Source organism: Dendrobates tinctorius, unplaced genomic scaffold, assembly GCF_039654945.1.
Source record: "Dendrobates tinctorius isolate UK_male_01 unplaced genomic scaffold, ASM3965494v1 ptg000016l, whole genome shotgun sequence".
Taxonomy (NCBI): Eukaryota; Metazoa; Chordata; class Amphibia; order Anura; family Dendrobatidae; genus Dendrobates; species Dendrobates tinctorius.
Genome location: NW_027361684.1, coordinates 42103135 through 42126321, shown reverse-complemented (window position 1 = coordinate 42126321; position 23187 = coordinate 42103135). Strand labels below are relative to the sequence as shown.

General features: G+C 44.1%; 1 protein-coding gene across 1 annotated transcript in view; it reads right to left on the bottom strand.

Annotated features, from left to right (window-relative positions):
* Positions 1–18478: 18478 nt before the first annotated feature.
* Positions 18479–23187, bottom strand: part of FKBP6 (FKBP prolyl isomerase family member 6 (inactive)) — a 45985-nt gene continuing 41276 nt past the window's right edge. Inside the window, exons 7-8 of the mRNA XM_073565746.1 lie at positions 19071–19180; positions 18479–18756 (exon numbers count right to left, since the gene is read on the bottom strand). Coding sequence (XP_073421847.1) covers positions 18663–18756; positions 19071–19180 — 204 coding nt within the window. The 3' untranslated portion in view covers positions 18479–18662. The remainder of the gene's footprint in view (positions 18757–19070; positions 19181–23187) is intronic.

The following is a 23187-nucleotide window of genomic DNA, read 5'->3' as shown; positions in this document are numbered from 1 at the left end:
ATGGACCCATGTTCTGTGTATGTAAATCTAGTCTTTTTAGACAAGTGGGTGTGGTCCTCAACTATTCAACTATTCTCTGAGGATGTCTCCTTGAAGTACCACTCCAGTGGGGTTTTTTCAGCGCTAGAGTGACGCGTTAAATGTAAGCCCCCTGCCCCCAGTCATATACTCTCCTTCTGGCGTCTTCACAGTTTTTCAGCAGTAATCCAGTCCTGCGGCACCATTTTGTGAGCGCAGCTTCTGACCGTCCGGAAGTGAGAAGCTACGTTACAAGCTCTCAATACAAAGTCTATTAGAGCCAGAACGAGGCTCTCATAGATTTGTATTGAAGTGAGCTTCGTGCAGCTTCATGAAACACTGGAGTTGCGAGCAGGTCACTTTTCACCGCAGACCGATGGGAGCGAAGCTGGAAAACGATGAAGGCGGCAGCAGGTGAGTATAAGGCAGAGGGCAGGTGAATTACATTTAAAGCACCACTGTAGCAATGCAATAAAAATAAACATTGGAGTGGGGCTTTAAGGATCATGTCCAGTTGGCTGAAAAGATTAGTTTTATAAACTGAAAAGAGTTGGCCATATCAGATGAATGGAGAGACCGAAGAACAAAAAGTAAATAATGACAGGTTCAGAATAACAGTGACTTTTATCCCAAGTGAAAAAAAAACAAACATATTTATGGCAAATGCCATGTCCGGTTTAAATTGCAGGAAGTTCTAAACTGCTGTATTAAAATACATTTTAAACTTATAATTTGAAATGAAAAAAATTAACAAGCATGTCTGGTGGAATAGAAATACTGATCTTAGTGCTTCGAGCACCTAAAAGTTTGGGGTTTATACAGAACAAAAAGAAATGTGATCAATCAATGGCCAATCCAAATTCTCCTTGATTTTTTGCTTCCTGTTTAAAGAGAACCTTTCATTAATTTTATAAACTGTAATGTAAAGAATTGTGCCAGTGTGGTCATGTGACACTTCATTCATCTCAAATGACTGCGCTGAGAACATCTACTGCACTAACACTAAGACTTACACATAGTAGATCTGCCATTCTCAGCTGTTCCTGCCATGCTCCTGACTCTGATGCTGCTATCCACCTCTTCTCCCAGCACATAAATAACAGGAAGTGACAGGAGGGTAATCGGGGAAGACTTTATCTGTCTCACATGATCTCATGCAATCACGACTATCTTCCAGCACATCCTCTTATTAATGTGTCGGGAGAGGAGGCCGATAGCAGCATCTAAGTCAGGAGCATCGCGGGAGCAGCTGAAAACGGCAGTCCTACTATGGGTATTACTGTTAGTGCAGTTAAGAAGTAATTGTCAGGTGTCAGGTGATCACAATGGCACCGATCTGACCTGCTCGGTGTTTGTCTACTTTTTTTATCCCTATGATGCTGCATTTCATGATTTGACAATGTCATAGTGTCATAGTGAGATGAAAGCACTGAACAAAATTAAAAGCCTAGTTGAACGATAATAAAATTAACACCAAAAATTGCAGCGCCCTAAATCTACACAAAGTGGATACAACAGAATGAGAAAAAAATGTCATCTATATTCCTGTTACTGTGTTTTGGAAAGTAGAGTTTAAAAATGCAAATATTTGTAAAATGTCCGCTTTATCAATAAGAACAAAGACTGAGAATGAACGAAAAGCACTGTATATTAAGATAGTCTAAATGTAATAGGCAGAACACTGTACCTGGCCTGAGCTAGAGATCCATCCATAATAGTAAGAAGTCTGGACTTGTCCTTTGACCCCTTAAGGAGGGTACAAGCCTGTTACTAATCCGAGAGCTGAACACTGGCATTTTCCACAGTTGTGAAGGTCAGTAAGACAGATGGGACATGGCTCACACGTAAACAGCAATTTAGTAATTAGACATATGTGAAAATAAATGTCATAGATACCTTTCCTGCCATTAGTGACACCCATAATTACAGAAAGTGCTAGTAACCTCATCATTGGTATCGCCTTTATTACTGTCGCCATCAAGGTCTCCTTTAGCCTTGTCCCAGGGCCCCTAACTATAAAGAGAATGAATACTCTTAAAGGGGTATGCAGTTTCAATGGGGTTGGGTTAATCAAACCGAAAAATTGATGGTATGTATAATAGGTGATGACAGAATTCCGTCAATGTGCTCTAAGTTTTAGGGAAATGTACTAGACATTAGCAATCCAGGGCATAAATACGGCCATTGATGATGCTGTAACTGAACGTATCCATTACCCTCAGTACAGTGTTACCGTCTTCTTCATTTACCATGTATGTCTGGAAATCTCGACCAACAATGAGCCCAGTGTGGAAAAAGCAAACAAACAGCGTTACGATTATTTCGTGAATGGAAACGCAACAATATGCAAGTACGGGTGTTTATTTTATAGCTGTGCCCTCGTGCCCTTTTCTATTAGAGCAATTCATTATCAGGGGGTGTAAATCCCCCTCTCTCTGAACCGCTTCATTCAGGATGCACAAGAAGAGCAGTCTCTGTTCACAAGGCAGCATGTGGCTTTTTCCAATGCCTGGGACAGAACAGCTTTTCATCGTACTGGCCACAATCCGGGAGCCAGTAAAATCCAAGTTCTGAGGTTACCTGCCAACACAAACCAGGGGGGTGATGGAAGGAAGTAAGGGGTGGAGGTGCTAGGATTTCACAGCTCTCTCTTCCCACAGGCGCCAGGAGTCAGCAGCACCAACAATCTGCCTGGGAAGATAAAGGAGGGGTGTCAAAGTTACAACCTGAGCTTGTAAACTGGAGCTAGCAAGGTTCATGCTACTGAACATCAGACTCTGGCCCACAGGTTGAATGTACCTGGCACATGATGCCAGGCAGGCTCCCCCATCCCCCCTGACACCATGAGGGCCCCAACCCTGACCAGCCCCCATCACACTTTCATCATCCTTGAAGTCAATACAGTTGAAAGAAATGATGAAAGATGGAGCTGTTAGCTGACTTCCCTCTGCCATCACTCTCTCTCTCCGCCTCAGATGTCTCAGCGCAGCGGGCGTGGTGACGTCACTCCAAAGCGCCCTCCATGCCGAGTGGTGGCAGAGGTACAGAACACTCACTGCCAAGACCAAAGCAACAGGAGACTGGGGGAGGTGAGTATTTTTTTTTTTAAAGTGGGGCCATTATACTGTATGGAGGACTATGTGGCATTATTATACTGTATAGAAGGCAATGCAAGGTGCATTATATAGTATGGAGGGCTATGTGGAACCATTATACTGTATGGAAGGCAATGCAGGGCCCATTATACTGTATGGAGGACCATGTGGGGCAATTATACTATATGGAAGACTTTGTGGGCCAATTATACTGTATGGAGGGCTATGTGGGGCCATTATACTGTATGGAAGGCAATGCCCATTATACTATATGGAGAACTATGTGGGGTCATTTTATTGTATGGAAGGCAATGAGGAGCACATTATACTGTATGGAGGACTATGTAGGGCCACTTAACTGTATGGAGGACTATGTGGGGCCCATTATACTGTATGGAAGATTATGTGGGGCAATTGTAATGTATGAAAGGCAATGCAGAACCAATTATACTTTATTATACTTTATGGAGGACTATGTGGGACCATTCTACATTATGGAAGACAATGTAGAGCACATTATACTGTATGGAGGACTATGCTGGACCATTATACTGTATGGAAGGTAATGCGAGGCCCATTATACTGTATGGAGGACTATTTGGTTCCATTATACTGAACTGATGGCAATGCAGGGCCTATTATACTGTATGGAGGACTATGTGGTTCCATTATACTGTATGAAAGGTAATGCAGAGCACATTATACTGTATGTAGGACTATGTGAGGCCAATATACTGTATGAATGACTATGTGGGGCCCATTATACTGTGTAGAGGACTATATGGGGCCGATTATACTGTATGAAGGACTGTGTGGGGATCACAATTGAGACATCATACTGTGATGGGGTCACGATACATTACTGGGGGGGGGGTCTAGAGGTGGTGGTACAGTAGGGTCAACAGACTATCCATGTGGAGGAATTCACTGTGTGGCTAGCTTACTATGTTTAGCTGGCACTTTTGTTGGCATCATACTTTATTGATCAAAATTTAACAAAAAGCCAGCTCACGAAATGCTGCAGGAATGTGAAGTATGCACAGAACAGTCAGGCCAGCCGTAGAACAATATAGAAGAGAAAAAAATGTAGTTCCAGCTCCTGGATGTATAAAAAAATTATATTTTATTCAAGAAATTTTACAACCACTTCAGAGCAAACCACATGGTGGAAGAGAAGAAAAGAGACACATTTCAAATGCTACCCATATTACTTTGTCACAGCAAGCTAGGACCTTTTCAGGATGAACTGAACTCCTAAACCTACTGCCAGCTTCTGACATCAAAATTTTAGCAATAGATCTTTTGAATCCTGTCAGTGCTCAATTTTGGGTCTCAGTGGATTGGTGTTATTGTAAGAATTTGCCCTGAACACCCCTAGTTGGTAGGTTGGTGATATATGTCATAGTAATAACAGTATAATTGCCCAGAGTAATGTATTTTTCACCAGTTTTCCTTTGTCAGGGAGTGACACGACCCAACGGGTGGTCGGTCAACGGACGGCACAACTCTCATACTACGGGGATGGTATAGCCGAGAGGAAGACCCTACCAATAGGGAATGAGGGATAGTCACCACCTGAGTTCAAACCTAAGACTGTCCCCGCACTCCCCTAAACACCCTATACGGCTCCTTCCTCCCGCCGCCGTCAGGTTACCTCATCCCTATATGTCACCTAATACTGCCCTGGCTAGTGCAGTGGCCAGCAAGGAGCACTAGCCTCACCTCTGCAGATAATAAACACAGGGGGAAATGACAGACACCAAAGGGACAAGGTCACAAAAACACAACACTTAGCTTTTCTCTGTTGCAAAACACCGCACGGCAGGATAAAGGCACCAGACAAGCAAACTCAGCAGAAGCAACACAGCACCCAGAGAGCTCCTTACTCCAGCTTGGTCACTGCAGATTGCTCTAACACGGACAGTCTGCTGATGCATCAGGTGACCTTTTAAAGGATGGTGGGAGTGGTCACCACTCACATCAGCTGACCCAGCGGCGATGCAATTACACCAGCTTGCCAGTGGGGAAAAACTGACATTTAACCCCCATTGGCCTGAAAGGAAAAAAGTTTTAACTTAGTGGAGCCAGAGCTGCCAAAAATCCAAAAATGGATCGTGACAGCCTTCTTCCCATAGTGTATTCTGGTATAAAAGAAATGTGATTCATCAGTCCAAGCCACCTTCTTCTATTGTCCAGCTTTGATAACCCCATTTCCTTTGCATGTGCTTTCAGTCATGGAGAGGGGTCATTATGGGCACCGTGACTGGTCTACAGCTACACAGCCACATACAGTGGGGAAAAAAAGTATTTAGTCAGCCACCAATTGTGCAAGTTCTCCCACTTAAAAATTTGAGAGAGGCCTGTAATCTATTATACCAGCATAATAGGGTTTGTCCAAGTTGGCATGAAAGTCTGCAGTAACAATGTTTGACTGCAGACTTTTGAATCCTCACAGCACATGCACTGTACAGTGTCAGGATTCTCTGGTACTGGCGGCAAAAGTAGGCAGTCATACAACCGCATGAGTGCGTTTTGCGTACATGCTGTCACCTGCCGGCTAGACGTGCTTGGCCTCGCTCAATTCATTCATATTGAGCAAAGCTGCGAACGTCTAGTTGGAATGTGGCTAGAAGTATGAAGTCACATACTTGTGGTCACATGACGGCCCACTCTCATTGCTGGAACCAGTGACAGTGTGTGGTGTGCACACTCCGATGATTCAGAAGTCTGTAGTCACACTGAGTGGTTTCAGATTTTCATCCCAGACTTGAACCTCTCTGCTTGATTGTCCCGGAGTGACTAGCCTCTTTTCCTAATTTGCATCAATGAGCATTGGGCACCCGTGACCCTGTTGCGAGTTTACCACTTGTCCTTCCTAGGACCACTTGTATAGATACTAACACTCCACAAGACCTACTTTTTGAACTGATGTCACCTACTTATCTAGCCATTATAATGTGGCCTTTGTCAAAGTTATTTTGATTTTTTCTTTCCTATTTCCAACTCATCAAACTCAAGAACGGACTGTCCACTTACTGCCTTATATCTTGCACCCTATGACAGGTGCCATTGTCACACGATAACCAAAGCTATTCGCTTCACCTGTCAGTGGTTTTATTATTATAGCTGCTCTGTGTATATCCTCGCTATTATTAACTCTTAAGGTGCTGTCACACTTAGCGATGCACCAGCTATCCCGACAACGATATGACATGGTCAGGATCGCTGGTGCATCGCTAAGTGGTCGCTAGTGAGCTGCCAAACAGGCAGATCTCAACAGCGACATCGCAGGGGTCGGCGGTCGTTACTTACCTGTCAGACGAGGCGATGAAGACGTCCTCCCGCCCGCGTCCACACGTCGCTCGTCGCCACAGCAGGAAGCCCAGCAGGAAGCTGACGACGAGAAACGGCCCAGGCCGTTCTCGCGCGATCAGCAATAACCAGCAGGGGAGCGGTCGGAGGTAAGTATCAGACATAGCAATATCGCTAGCAATATCACTGCTACGTCACAAAAACCAGTGACGTTATAGCGATATTGCTAGCGATCTCGCTTAGTGTGACAGGCCCTTTACTGCTTATTCCAACCACTCCTCTTCTGCCCTAGTTACATGCGAGTCCACAGTTGCTGCCAGCGCCATAACATTTTTGGTTTTGTTGTGAAGTATCGCTAAGCAATTATTTCACACGTTTTATATGAAAGAGTTGAGCTTAGTATAGCTAAATACGCCAGGCAATATTAAGTAGGGGATTGAAAAAGATGGCAAGCCAAGCAAATTTCATTAAGATTTAAAGCAGATCTTGTCAATGTTTAATGCATTGCAACTTATAGATTTACTAGTTTTCCTTCAAAGGTTAGCGTTCCCCCAAAGATCAAAGTGGATATACTGGAATAAATTATAGAAATCTCTTCTGTGGGACTGAAATCTCGTATCAAAATCAGACACCTCCAAAGAATATTAAAATATTTTACTGCTGCTTTGCCCAATGCTAGGAGAGATTCATGTCCTGACAGAGCGTTAAATTTTCATGAAAGCAGAATAAATTAATGTTTAGTGACAGGCACAGCAAGTTTATTTGACTTTGGAATATTAATTACCAAACTTTATATTAAAAAAAAAAAATCTCATTTCTTTCAGACCAAACTGGTTCTGATTTTTTTTCTTGAAGGTTGCCATGATTTATAACAAATGAATTGTTAAAATGTTATATTTGAGAAATTACATCAATTATTCGCTCATTAACATTCTAATCTTTGCATTGTGAAAAGAGCCCACAGTTATCCAGAAGGGGGTCCAGAGACATAAGAATCTTGGGGACATCTACTAAACAAAACAAGTTTTCTAATGGAAACTTTTTTTCAGGAAACATTTCTTGTTTGAGAAGTTTATTTTTGTTCCTGAAGAGGCTTTGATGCGTTTTGGATGTTTTTGGACAATGTCTAGTTTGGAGGTTTGGAGGGTTTTCTATCCGGAGACCCTTTAGAGAAGTGAAGGGCACTTTTTTTCTCCCACCGGGTATTTTTCAAACCTGGAGTGGAAGTAAAATGCTCAACAGATTGAAAACAAAGTGATTTTACAATAGAAATGAATAGGAAGAATATGTCAAGTGTGTTCTTGATCTATATTTCAGACATTGTTTGGCACAAACTCGCTCGAAGACTCAAACAACTCCAAGTGCACATACCCTAAAGGGGTACACATTAGAATAAAGTCATCCGAACCCATCAATATCAGGAGATGGTCTACCTTTCTTAATAAAGGACCCCACACGAATTAGAAAGCTGTTGGCTAAATGACCTCTCGCACAAAACATAGCATTTCTACAATTGGGAACATTGCCTTAATCAGTACGTGACTTGCTGATTAGCACTGGTGTATGAATGTATGAATCCTATACTATAAGGACACAATCTGCATGAATGCTAGATGCCCTCTCATGTTTAGTTTTCTCTGGGTTCTCTGTTATCCATCTACATCTAAAAAAACACGCTCACATCTACATTGTCATTTCGACTTTTCTATTCTGGCATAAGAAAGGTTAACCAAAAAAGAATCAAGGAACACCAAAATGTGTCACAAACTGCCAAAAACAAGCACAACAGACCTCAGTGACTATAACAGGAGCCATTGGATTCGGTTATAGCATGTCACAGAGTTACCGAAACAGTGTGGAGCCAGAAGACTGCAGCGTCTGATTGCTTCTACTCCTGCGCTGTGAAGAAGCACTTCTTCTTCATTTTAAATGGTGTTAATTCCTTTTGGCAGAACAGGGGTTAATCGGCCATGTTGGAAAACTGTGAGCTCACAGCTGACCTCAGTTAACCACTCACTTCCTCTTTATAATATGGGCTCTGATGCAAAAATCCATGTCAGAGCTAGCATTTGCTGTATGACTTCAGGAGGAAGAGGTGTTCATTTGAGAAGGAGCGTTGGAGGAGTTATCTGTGACTGTTGAGTGGTTTATAAGTGTGGTAATTCCCTTCCCTTCTCTACTTTTGTTTATTCCACATCCTCCACACCCCAGTGTATTCCTATGTTACATATGAGTGAATATTTTTAATGCCTGGAGTTTTCTGTTAACTCTTGTTTGTGTAGTCTTGTTTGGTGTACTGCAGTACACAGTAGCGCCCCTCTTCCCTGGGTGGGGGAAGAGAACAGACGGAGGGCTAACACAGGAGATAAGGCAAGGGCTGAGGCCCCTGCATCTTCACCTTCAGAAGTATCCCGGGGAATAGAGTGAGCTAGGGCGCACCCTAGTGGCAGGGTCAGGGAAGGAGCCCCTGGTCCCGAGCCACCTGACAGCTGTATCATGACATAGCGCCTGTTGTTTCAGCTGAAAAATACAACTGCTTGTGATCAGAACCTGTTTGAGCTCTTATAAAACATTAAAAACTAGCACCTGTATGCTTGTCTGAAATAAAGACATTGGATTGTCAACCCCATCGGGGACCGCACTGTATATGAAGAGTCATCGGTGCGGCAGAACATGTTATTACTAAACAAGCAACAGGAAGAAACATGATCATTTACTGAAGAGATGTATAAGGTTTACCCACCGGCCTCGATATGAACAGCAGCCAATAAGAGATCAGCTTTTATTTTGTAAAATAGGCCAGTTTTTCCAATTTGGTTCCAGAGCAGTCATTCACACTGTCACGCCTGTCATGGCCCCCGTCGCGCCCGCACATACTCACCGGCTTGCTCCAGCACTGCAGCCTCTCTCCTCCTCCCGTCTGCTGCGGTGTCCTCCTCTGACCGGCCCGCGGCCTGTGACGTCACTACAGGCCTTGCGCATGCGCCATAGGCCGCGTCCGTGTCTCCCTGCATCTTGCTCCGGTGGTGCCCTGCTCCTGGGTATTTCAGGCCGCCCTCCCATAATGGAGGTGCCAGACCGTCGTGTTAACTCTTGCACGCTAGGCTCCCTGTCTGTCTGCTTCCATTACCTTCCTGATCCTGTTGCCCTCTCTCTTCCTGCAGCCCTGCTCCGTCCTGCTGTCCGTACCTGCATCCAGTTGTCCTACTCCGGTCCTGTGTCCTTGCTCCATCCTGCTGTCCGTACCTGCTTACAGTTGTCCTACTCCGGTCCTGTGTCCTTGCTCCGTCCTGCTGTCCGTACCTGCTTCCAGTCATCCTACTCCAGTCTCTCCAAGCCGGCCCATCTTGGTACCGGCTCCCGTGGCATCCGAACCCCTGGGCCTGCTCCTAACGGACCCTGTATAGGGGTCAGTTTCACCTGGCTGCTCACCCGGGGGCCCCTCGGTGCCACGGTCCAGAGGGTCCACTCCTGGAATCTTGCCTCGCCAAGCGGGCACGCTAACACACACTGCCTAGACTACACTGCCATTACTAACGTGCTGCTCAGCCATGCAAACAACAGGCCTATTATGACGCCAAGGAGGCACCAGCACCTGGTGAACTCAGGAAAGAGCCAGGGCCCAGTTTCCAGGAGGCCCACTTAGCCCTTTGTGTACTGTATGTATGGAACAGGCATTTAAGAGGATGGAAATAGGGTGCTAATGGTGTCATGGCAAACAGGGGCCTACTGAAACCTACGAGTGTATAAGTCAGGGATGGAGAACCTCAGGTCCCAGGGCCATTTACGGCCCTTGATGACCTTTTATCAGGCCCCCCGGGCAGATTCTCAGGGACCGCATTCTGGGGCAGGGAGCTGTATTTTGATTGCCACAAACTCATTAATTTCTTCTTGCTCTGTTAGCACGCAGTGTTCACTAATGAACACTGAAGGGCATGCAATGAAAGATTATGTCCTGACACCAGTGCCAGAGTCAGGATGTAATTTGTGGGCGGAGTTTGTACGGCCCCCGAAGGATGGTATAAATATCCAAATGGCCCTTGGCAGAAAAAAGATTCTCCACCCCTGGTATAAGTGATCATAGGTTCAAATCCCTTTAGGGGAAGTAAGAAGCAAAAAATAAATAAATAAAAAAATAAAATACTGGTATATAAACTTTTAAAATTACCCTATTTTCCTGGAATATTAATAAATTCTTTAAAAAAAAAAGGTCCCCTCTACCTTCTATAGTTTGGCTAGACTTAATTGATAGGTCTCACTCTGTGCACATATAAGGAGAAACCCGCGAATGAAATAGTACCAGGATGAGAGGTCATGGTTAGCAATGAGCGGACCTTTGGATATTCAGGTTGGACCAGACCTTCGAACACTAAAACAGACTTCCCGGAGAAGTCCGCGGATGGATTTCAGCACCGGACATTAGGTGACTAGTATGAACCCTGAAATTGACAGTTCAGGTTCACTCATCTCTAGTCATGGTAGAAAAGCTGCTCCAGCACACACTTCTTCCTGCTCCCAGTTCTTTCTTAATGTTAGGTCAAGGAAAAGTGTCAGAGGGTGCCATTTTCAAGGGTTTTTCCCGTCTCATAAATTGCAACAGCCTTCTACCTTCCGATCTCTGTAATCAGAAGAATTTCAATTCTATAATATCCAAGCAATTATTTTTACTAATCTTCTATCATTTCTATTTATCTGTCTGTAGTCATTCTCGCTGCCTAGAATAGAGCCAGGAAAGAGATATATATATATCTATGTACCGTGTTAGCCAGTAGATAGAAGAATATTTAGAATTGAGAGTCCTCTTGTGGCAGAAGTAAAGAATTACTTTCAACATTTGCAAACAGTTTATGTATCCATGTCAAAACCAATATCGATAAAAGGAACAGTCCAGGCTTTCGACAAAAGTCTGAAGACAACTCCATATGACTGCAAAGTTCCACGTGACTGCAAATATGCAAATGGCATACATGTGGTCATGTGACCGCCCGCTCCTATCAGAAATACAGGGAATCATAACAGTGTGCGCACTGCAGACTTCTGTCCAAAGCCTGTACAGCCCCTTTAAGTTACTGAAAAACGAAAGTGCTAAAAAGTCAATGTGCACCTAGAATTAATGAGTAAATGCAGTCCAGAGAGTCACTGATATCCAGTTATGAGCTTACAGAGGACAGCCAGGTTTAAAAGAAAATTCATTTTGCAGTGAGTCATAACACACTGAGTAATTTCCTCCATTTTCAGTACTTTTGAGGGTACAAAGCATACATGTGTCCTTCAACCAGTAATGAAGTGGGCCATTCCAGAAGCAGTGCAGCCATAATGACTGTGCAGCACTGCGTCTTCACATCCCTGGACTGTGCTGCCTTGTAAGGGTAACAGTATGTGTTGGTTGCAGCCCCCCAGCTGGCAATGTATTCGGGGGCATCTGGCGCTTACTGCTTTAACTAATTAAGTACATATAATATTTGCCAGTAATTGATGGCACACGTTTCTGGTGACTTTAAAATCCTAGCATGTAACTACAACTGCCAACATCCAACATCGCTGAAGATCTGTTCCCAATTACCTGCTATGGTAACGGTTAAACATTGGCGTAATTAAAGTTCGCTGCCTGATGTTCTAATGTAAAACGCTTTTTCTTTTTACCATAAATTGGAACTATTAATATATTTTTGAGTTTAGAAATGATTTCCTTTAACTTTTTGTATAGTTTATAGAGAAGATGCACAAAATGATGTAATTCTGACATAATCCTACGGCAAGATGTTCATCTTTTTCATTAGGAACAGCAAATGGAAGATACTTTTCATTGCACATGATCTTGTCTTATATTTTTATGACAGAGTAGGTAGATTAAGCCATCATTTTTGCAGGATAAAAGAACTATCTGAGGATTTTCATCCATAGGAAACTGATGCCGATTACTACTGTGTACAATGTATATCTAATATATAAAACTGAATGTGTGTGTGTGTATGTATGTGTGTATGTCCAGGATTGGCATCTGCACCGTCGCAGCTCCAACCACAAAATTTTGCACAGTCACACGTCTGGACCCCGAGAGCGTCATAGGCTATGTCGTGAGGCGAAATTTTAACCCCGCGTGTTTCAATTCACCAAACAATTTGGCCTATTATTCATATAATTTCTATGGTGTTATTGTCCTTCTGTAAAGCTGGAAATAACACAATTTATTACCATGCCAACACAGACCACCCTCTGCCACAGACTGCAGGGGGAGCCCAGTATCACACAGGATAGGATTAGATACACAGCTCAGCAGTCAGTATCACACAGGATAGGATTAGATACACAGCTCAGCAGTCCATATCACACAGGATAGGAATAGATACACGGCTCAGCAGACAGTATCACACAGGATAGGATTAGATACTATTCTGTGTGCTGAGCTGTGTATCTAATCCTATCCTGTGTGATACTGTCTGCTGAGCCGTGTATCTATTCCTATCCTGTGTGATATGGACTGCTGAGCCGTGTATCTAATACTATTCTGTGTGCTGAGCTGTGTATTAGATACACGGCTCAGCAGACAATATCACACAGGATAGGATTAGATACACGGCTCAGCAGTCAGTATCACACAGGATAGGATTAGATACACGGCTCAGCAGTCAGTATCACACAAGATAAGATTAGATACAAGGCTGAGCAGTCAGTAACACACAATAGGATTAGGTACACAGCTCAGCAGTCAGTATCACACAGGATAGGGTTAGATACACGGCTCAGCATACGGTATCACACCGGATAGGATTAGATACACAACTCAGCAGTCAGTATCACACAGGATAGCATTAGAAACAAAGCTCAGCAGTCCATATCACACAGGATAGGAATAGATACACGGCTCAGCAGACAGTATCACACAGGATAGGATTAGATACACAGCTCAGCAGTCAGTATCACACAGGATAGGATTAGATACACGGCTGAGCAGTCAGTAACACACGATAGGATTAGATACACAGCTCAGCAGAAAGTATCACACAGGAGAGGATTAGGTACACAGCTCGGCAGACATTATCACACAGGATAGGATTAGATACACAGCTCAGAAACAGGATGTGCCAAAGGAGAGGACATTTTCATTCCCAGAATTCCACTCATTCCATCTGATTTGTTTTTTTTATTTTAAACGCCTCCAGTTTCCAGTTCAACTGCTACTTACAATGTTCATTAACAAGGCTCACGGACAGTCCTTGAAAGTAGTAGGGATCGATTTGCAATCTCCATGCTTTTCTCATGGTCAACTTTACGTGGTCTGTTCAAGAGTTGAAACTGCCAAAAATCTGTTCATCTTTGCACCGAAAGGAAAAACCAAAAATCTTGAATGAGTTGAAAATAAAATACTATCAATACTTGGGTAATCGTTTAGTTAATTTGTGTTGCAAATCTGTAGTGTTGAATATATGATGTGAAATGTTTTTATGTGCAATATAATCATTATAATTTGTTATAACTAACCACAGTTGGTTACTATGCCCAGGCAACGCCGGGCTCTTCAGCTAGTACCGTATAAAGCATGTCCTGCTGGTCTGTTCCCTGAGAGACAAGTGAGCTACATGCACAATGGATTATTTATTGGTCTCAACTAGTGATGAGCCAACGTGCTCAGAGAAGGTGTTTAAGGGCACGCTCAGGTGCTAACCAAGCGTCTTCGGTGTGCTTGAAAAATATGTCTCATGGCTGTTAGGCAGCCGCAACACACGCCGAAAACACAGCACAGGAACACCTTATCTGAGCACATTCGTTCATCACTAGTCTCAATCACACAGGTGACTTATTTCTAAACTTGCACTAGAAAAATAAATACAAAATCTGATTGCCTGTTCAAAGAGGTTGTACAGACTTTTAACCTCTTTATCCCCCAAGCTTCTTTTCACCTTCCTGACCAGGCCAATTTTATCAATTCTGGCCAGTGTCACTTTACGTGGTAATAACTCTGAAAACGCTTCGACATATTCCAGTGATTCGGAGATGTTTTTTTTCGTGACACATTGTACTTCATTTTAATGGTAAATTTTGGTCGATATGTATTGTGTTTATTTATGATAATACTAGCTGAAGAGCCCGGCACTGCCCAGGCATAGTAATTAACTGTGGTTAGTTATAACAAATTATAATTATCCTCATCCCATAGTCCCGTACCCATATACCCATCACACAAATCCTCCATCCCATAGTCCCGTGCCCATATACCCATCATACATATCCTCCATGCCATAGTCGAGCGCCCATATACCCCTCATACATATCCTCAATCCCATAGTCGAGTGCCCATATACCCCTCACACATCGTCCATCCCATAGTCCCATGCCCATAGACCCATCATACATATTCGCCATCCCATAGTCGAGTGCCCATATACCCATCACACATCCTTCATCTCATAGTCCCATGCCCATATACCCATCATACACATCCTCCATGCTATAGTCCCATGCCCATATACCCATCATACATATCCGCCATCCCATAGTCCCATGCCCATATACCCAGCATACATATCCTCCATCCCATAGTCAACCATTATGACATCATAATGAGTGGCGGGGCTTGCAACCTATGACGACATCAGCGTCGCCACGGCAACCATTATGACATCATAATGAGGGGCGGGGCTTGATACAGAAACTTTTTCCCCATTATGTAGATAGGGGCAAAATTGTTTGGTGAATTGGAACGCGCAGGGTTAAAATTTCGCCTCACAACATAGCTTAGGACACTCTCGGTGTCCAGACGTGTGACTGTGCCAACTTTTGTGGCTGTAGCTGCGACGGTGCGGATGCCAATCTCGGACATACACACATTGAGCTTTATATATTAGATTGAAAATTGACACAAAATTTGAAAATGTTGCAATTTTCAAACTTTGAATTTTATGCCCTGTGACAGAGTCACTGGTAATGTAATAGAGGGGAGATATGTTTCACTACGCCTAATAGCTTCAGTGATATAAAATCCAGAGTTTTAGCACAGTAAGTGTTGCAAGGGTTAAGTTAATGTATGTTGTGGGCTGCTTTTTAGGGGGACATTCATACAATGGGTGAGAGAGTGTCCCCCCATATCTCCACGTACAGAGCTGGCACCACTGTGTGCTGACAGGACCTTGGTGATGTCACAGTCATGTGATCAGTCACATGGTTGAGGAGTCACATGGTCTAGGCTTAAATGGCTGAAGGGAAAACTCTCAGTGTTCAGTGTTTGCCTGGAGAAGGAGCACTGCAGGAGAGTGCTGCATGGACTAGTGAACCTGTACAGTGTGTGTTCTGACAGCCGTGAGCAGGAGGAACCCCGCACACAGCAGGACTGTGTTTGTTCTGCCACCATTTTGTTTTGTTTTTCTGCGTTGCCCAGAGGGCTGTATTTTCCTTACTACACCTTGGTTTACGCTGCCTACAATAACCCAAAGGAAGTTCTTAAAGCTGCAGTGTACCCGTGTCTACCTCCGTGTGCAGCTGAGTGAGCCACTCTACCACAGCCCTTAAACCAGAGTGTTATGTCACACAAAATAGTTAAAAAATAACATTTACCACATGTCTACTTTACATCTTCATTTTTTAAACTTTTTTTTTGTTAGGAAGTTAGAAGGGTTATCATCAATTTCTTATTTTTCAAACAAAATTCACAAAGCCCATTTTTTTAGGGACTACATAACATTTGAAGTCACTCTGAGGGGCCTATGTGACAGAAAATACCGACGTGACACCATTCTTAAAACTGCAGCCGTCAAAGTGCTCAAAACCACATTTAAGTTATTATTAACCTTTCAGGTGCTTCACAGGAATTGGAACAAATGTGGAAGAAAATATTTAACATTTAATTTTTTTTTCACTAAAATTTTACTTTAGATCCAAATGCAATGTTGAAAGAAAAAAAATTAACGTTTTTCTTTTTCCCACAAAAATGTTGCATAAGCCCCAAATTTTGCATTTTCAAAAGGTAACAGGAGAAAATGAATTGTATAATTTGTTGTGCAATTTCTCCTGAGTACATCGATGCTCCATGTGGTGGAAAACGACTGTTTAGGCACATGTCATGGTTTGGAAGGGAAGGAGCGCCACTTGACTTTTGGAGCACAAAGTTTCCGGGAAAAGATAGCAGACGCCATGTTGCAAAGCCCTTGATGTGCCAACACATAGGCAACCCCCACAAGTGCTCCCATTTTCGAAACTACACTTCTTGATTTATTCAACTAGGGGAGTAGTAGTGAGCTTTCATGGGGATAGTGACAGAGAGGGGCCAAAAGATCACAGTATATGGTTACACAAACTCCTCCACTAATTAGAACTACTTCACCATCCAATTAAACAGTGCTCGTTTTTCCTTGCTCTGTCATCGCAAGGGTTATCCAGTTCGGTTGATCTCCTGGCGCTCTCCATCCTGAATTGTCTCAGCTGTTCTGTTGGCCATGCTCCCCTGGTATATATGCTCACCTCTTGCACTTGGGAATTGCCAATGATCGTTCACACTTCCTGATTTGTTGAAGGAGAGAAGTTCAATGTTTGGAGTTGGCAGTTACACAGTTGTTCAGGAGATTTCTGCGTGGTGTTGGTTTGCAAGTTTATCCTCATCCTCTCACATTTGGTTTCTCCTTCCTATTGTGCCCATTTCCCACTCTGTTTTGTTAGTGTATTTGTATGATTGCAGTTTTCTTTTATCCCTGTCTGGTTAGTGTTATCCTATACTCCTATACACTTCAGCCTCACACTTCCCTGGGTAGGGGAGGGAACAGATAAAGGTTAAGATAGGCGCATTGCAAGGCACGAGACCCCAACATCTCCACCTTCTGGGATTATCTGGGGAACAGGGTAAGCCGAGGGTGCCCCTTAGTTTGAGGTAGATGCCCACAGTAACTATGACATAAGCATTTTTAACCCTCAGGCGGGTCACAGAATTGTATAGCATTGGGCTGAGTCATCAGAAAATTACCATTCTTTTCCACTAAAATGTAGCTTTGGCCCTACGCTTTCAATTTTCAGAAGGGATAATAGGAAAAAATGGACCATACAATTTAATACGCAATTTCTCCCAAGTATGCTAATACCCAGTGGTCAAAAACTACTTTTGAAATATAGTGCAAAGCTCAGAAGGTAAAAAAGTGCGATATTGGAGTTCAGATTTTGCTGAAATGGTTTGAAGGTGCCATATTACATTGGTAAAGCCCCTGAGGAGCCAGAACAGCAGAATCCCTCCAGAAGTGACAACATTTTTCAAAGTACATCTTTCAATTAATTAATCTAAGGGTGCAGTGATCATAGTGACAAGACAGGTGTGTCACAATTTTTTACCATTGTGCAGTAAAAAAAAGAAAATGATATTTTTACCACAAAAATTTAGCTTTAGCCCCAGATTTTATATTTTCACTTGGGAAAAATGTCACTAAAATTCGTCAAACAATTCCTTAGTGATAACTTAGTGACTCAGTGGAATACAGTAGCAGCACCGTGGATGAGATCTGAACAAATGTCATGAACAAGATGTGAAAACTTTCCAAGCAAAAATTAACCAGCAACATTGTTGGTTAATTTTTTTTTTTTTTAATACACAGCCTGTCGATTCCAGATTTGTGTTGCCTGTTCGGGCACTGTCACAGAAATGCTCTTCTGGTCCTCTGCACATTGAGATCACAGGCTGTAGATATCAAAAGGTGTACAGAGATCTGAAGGTGACCAGAGAAGTCATCTCCGCGACAGGAGATGCACATATATTTGTATTTAGCACAAATATAATATACAAATATTTGTATATTATTATTTTACTTTTCCCCATGTTCGGCTGTGGAGTGTTTTTGCATTTCTGCAGCAGTTTCCCCATGTGTAAATACATTTGTAAGTCTGGGTTCACTTCTCGAAAATCTAGAAGTCTACAACATGCAACTTTGGTATATTTTTAGTTGGACAAGATAGCACAGTCTACTACCAAAAAAAAAAACAACAACAAGATTTTGAATGAATGAGTCTTCAACCTCCAATTTTTACTTTGTTCTTCCAAAATAAAGGACCAGAACTATACTACAAGAAAAGAAACACTGTTCAACAAGAACAACAAGCTTTATTATTTTCATAAAGCATAGAACTATATTGCATACACTTTTTAGTATTAATGCCATAAACAAGGAACAATCAGTAATACTGTTCTATGAAAGAACAAATAAAGATTCACAAAACATCTTGTCATTCAGACCGCCAACAAGCGGGAAGAGAGGAGCAGAGAAATCAATGGCACTCTCCATTAATGGTTGTGGAAGACTTAGGAACGAACATACGGACACACATCTGCCTCTGATGATCCATGTACTCCTTGTAATAACTGTAAAACATAAGATAAATATTACCTATCAAGCTTGTCGTGTGCTCCCTCACCATATTATGTACATTGGTGGTGATGGGCCATGGATACCTGGTACACATATGGTAAGTACGCCACTTAGGGTCTTTGTCTGTAGATCCTACAGTATATAATGTTCTTCATTGATGTTTCCTGGTCTCTTATTGGATCTTATCTGCTGCTATTCCAAATCAAGCTCAAATTTTGCTCTATTTGCACTTCAAAGCCATGGTAAGCCTTGATAAAATTCAATCTTGGCATACAAATTCCTTATATTCTAAAATGAGAATTAATACCTTGACAACCTCTTCAGTTCACTGTTGATTTCCAGATTATACGGTTCCAACTTTTGAGCCCTCAGAAGGAAGGTCCGTGCCTTCTCATACTCTCTCAACTCAAGACAAGCCTACGAGAGAACGAGAGCTAAACATTAATCCTCAGGTCATTGAAAAATACAGAGCAGAGTCAGGTAACTGCAGCAAGGAAAATCACTTCTGGTGATGTAACTTCCCATTTTAAAAGAGCAGCTAAATGTTTGGAGAACTTTTTATATGTTGTAGGCCCTTTAAACAGAAACTAATATTTTTTGGATAATATCAAAATATCCTTCAGCATAAAAAAATGTTATGACACTTTGCAAATCATGTTTGGCAATTTCCTTTCATTCCGGTAAAAAAAAAAAAAATTAAACATTTTGCATGCTAAATGGCTTCCGCACCCTGCTTTTTCCCAGTCTATTTACCTACCACGAGCTGCATTGATATCAAAGTATACTCATTTGGAGTACAGATAATTGCAGTGAAAGGCTCACCATCCAAGTATCGCTAAAGGGCCTGTCACACTACGGGATATCGCTAGCAATATAGATATGTCACTGGTTTTGTGACGCAGCAGCGATATCGCTATGTGTGATACTTACCTCCGACCGGCTCCCCCGCTGGTTATCGCTGATCGCACGAGAATGTCCTAGGCTGTTTCTCGTCGTCAGCTTCCTGCTGTGGCGACGAGCGACGCGTGGACGTCTTCATCGCCTCGTCTGATAAGCAGAGCACTCAAGGAGGAGGCAGGGGCTGACAGAATTTGCCATAAGCATCTGATACATACGGGTTTCACTATTATGCATGTTGTTAGGAACAGAGAGGTGGCCGTGCATGACTCTTTCACTTGCTCTCTACGTCTTCATTTTTGAGATCGATGTGGGTCCTAGCTTTGTACCTGTATATATCAGACATTTATGGCATAAACATCCCAGACGGTATAATCCCTTTGAAGGATATCCGTAAACCTGTTGACACCATGGTGGACAGCAGGTGCAGTTAACCCCTTGTAAAAACCCTGCAACAGAGGGTTGGGTGTGTCAGTTTGGTTTTACAAGTGTGCAAAGCAGGAGGCTCTGCAGAGCTTCACCTGTGTGAAGCAACACAAGGCCAAGCAGAGCCAAAAGGCCAGGCACCCCTCAGCATACACGGCGGTGCAGTCGCCCACGGCAACAAATCTCGGATGTGGACTGTCTTGTTTCCCGACTGTGATCCGGAAGATATCATGTGCTGTTTATTTCTGCGAGTTGAACATTAAATACGTTTTGCTTTGAACTTTCCTGGGTCACTGCCTCATCACTGCACAGTGTGGACACTACTGCACTACATATGGTTGGAGAATGCACGCAGTGTGAACTGACACATACCCCAAAGTGTGCTGCATGTCAGTGATCAAGCCTGCAACGCTACAGCTCAAGCCTGCTGGAAAAATGTAGGAGCTTTTGAGGCAGTCGTTTCTCACTCAGCAGCGGCAACAGGAGTAGCAGCTACAGTTTCAGCTGCAGCAGCAAGAGGCACTGCATTTGCAGTAGCAGCAGCAAGAGCTACTGTATCAGCAGCAGCAAAAAAGGAATGAGTTGATCTCGTATCAGATTGTGGCCCTGTGAGACACGCCCTCAACAGCAACCCTGAACTGTTCTGAGGCCCGGTACAAAGTCTGGACAGCGCTGAGGAAGAGGAGTCCTGAGGACGATATGGAAGCGTTCATCACGGTGTTTGAGCGCACAGCAGAGTGGGAGAGCCTGCCAGTGTCACAGTGGGCTGAAGTGGTGGCCCCTTTTCCTGACAGGAGATGCCCAGATGGCCTATGTGGACCTTGGTCGGGAGAATGGCCTGGACTATGAAAAGCTGAGAGATGAGATCCTTGCCCGAATGGGAGTTAATACGTATGTGCGGACTCAGCCGGTGTATCAATGGTCCTTTGCAGTCTCGACCCGCCAAGTCTCAGGCCTATGACATGTTGCAGCTGGTAAGGAGATGGTATCAGCCTGAGACCTTGACCCCGGCCCAGATGGTTGAGAGGGTGGTGGTCAACCGGCTCTACCAGCAGCCATACAGCGTTGGGTGGGACAAGGGGACCTGGGCACTCTGGACTAGGTGGCTGGACTAGTTGAGCAGTATATAGCCACTCAGGACTTTGTATGGGACACAGCTCCATTTCGGCTGTCACGTTGGTCCTCGCCAGCTCAAGAGCCTGGGAAAAGTCCACAAATCTCTGTTGGGGCTAACCAGGACTGAGCCAGTAATGAGGGGTTAACCCGAAGTAAGGTTGACAAAGGTCCCGTTTCCCCTAAAGTGGCCCCAAAGTATAGTTGTGCTGGCAGCGTAAAGGGCCTAGACATGTGGCTGCCAACTTCCCCCTTGACATGAGAACCCAAGGGCTGGGGGTATACTCGCCGTGTGTCTATGTATGCCCAGCCAGTTTGTACCGCCACTACAGGCACTGCCGGCAGCGAACCCCGTCTGTGCTAGGTGCTCATCAACGGGTACCAAACGGAGGCTCTCTTGGACTCGGGGAGCTTAGTGACTTTGGTCCATGGGTCCCTTGTTACCGGGACAACCAAAAAGGACAGAAAGTGGAGATGATGGGTATACATAGGGAACTCCGGGAGTACTCGACCGGAGGAGGTAACTTTTTCCACACCATGTGGAGACATTAGACATGTGGTGAGGACCATTCCATATGGAACTGTGTTGGGAAGAAACATGCCCTTGTTCTGGTCCCTGTGGGAAACCAGGGTTAACCCTCCCAAGGTAAATGTTCCGGGCGCATAACCCGAAGATCCCGAGTCAGGGATACCTGCCGGGGGGGGGTCGCCAACCTAGGGAAAGAGTGTAACCCCAATAGGTTTCCCTAGAGGTAATGGCAGGAGAGGTCGAGAGACCCCACCGATCCCTGCACGTATAAAAAAAAGCCTGGAGGAACTGGGAATGTGTGGACACAGTGGCGACTCCGGTCATACCAACGAGGAACACTCTGGCACCAGCCAAGGACACAGCCGAGGGTCAGGTTTAGATAGAGCTCTCATGAAGCGGCAGCAATGGGTTCTGGTGCAGCAGAATACGGAGGTATTCTCGGAGATGCTGGGGCAAATCGCAGTGATCCAGCATGACATAGTCATCGAGGAATCCGTACCGAGTGCCAGAAACCCGGTGCTTGGGTTACAGGCTAGGCCGCGGGGTTATCAAACCTCAAATAAACAAGGTCGTTGCCATCCAAAACTGGCCCAAATCTGCTGTCAGTCAGGAAAGTGGGTGTGTCTTCTGCAACGGAGAACGGGGAGGTGGTTAGTCACGTAACAAAGCGTGGAAGAGAAAAGCAAAGGGGAGGAATGCGCAAGTCACCCGATGATTCCGGACCCTACAAAACTTCTCAGTGGAGCATCGGGCAGGGAAGTCACAGGGACATGCGGATGCCCGGTCACAGGCCCCGTGTATGGTGACAAATGTTCAACCCCACAAGTTTGAACAGGAGGGGGGGGGTATGTGAGGCAGTGACTGGTGTCATATGCGAGGGTCGCTATGTGTCCCCCAGGATGCGCACAGAAGCGTATTGAGGCCGCGGGAGTGCATTGCAGTCACAGGCATACCTGTGACTGCAATGTAAAATAAAAGTAAGTGTTAGTCTTGGGCAAGCTATTTGTCCTAGACAGATTTAGGAAATCCTGCCATGGGCTTTTCATTTTTAAACGGACTACAGTATGGTAGTGGGGCGGTCCGTTTACATCCCGGCCAGGTTTTCCATGTGGCCTACGGCCACAGGTTCCTTGTAAGAAGCCCTGCAACTGAGAGTTGGGTGTGTCAGTTTGGTTTCGCAAGTGTGCAGAGCAGGAGTCTCTGCAGAGCTCCACCTATGTGAGACAACACAGGGCCAAGCGGAGCCAAAAGGCCTGGCACCCCTAGGCGTACACGGCAGTGCAGTCGACCAAGACAACCGGTCCCGGATGTGGACTGTCTTGTTTCCTGGCTGCGATCCTGAGGATATAATGTGCTGTTTATTTCTGTGAGTTGGATATTAAATACGTTTTGCTTTGAACTTTGCTGGGTCACTGCCTCATCACTGCACAGTGTGGACACCGCTGCACTACAGGTGGCA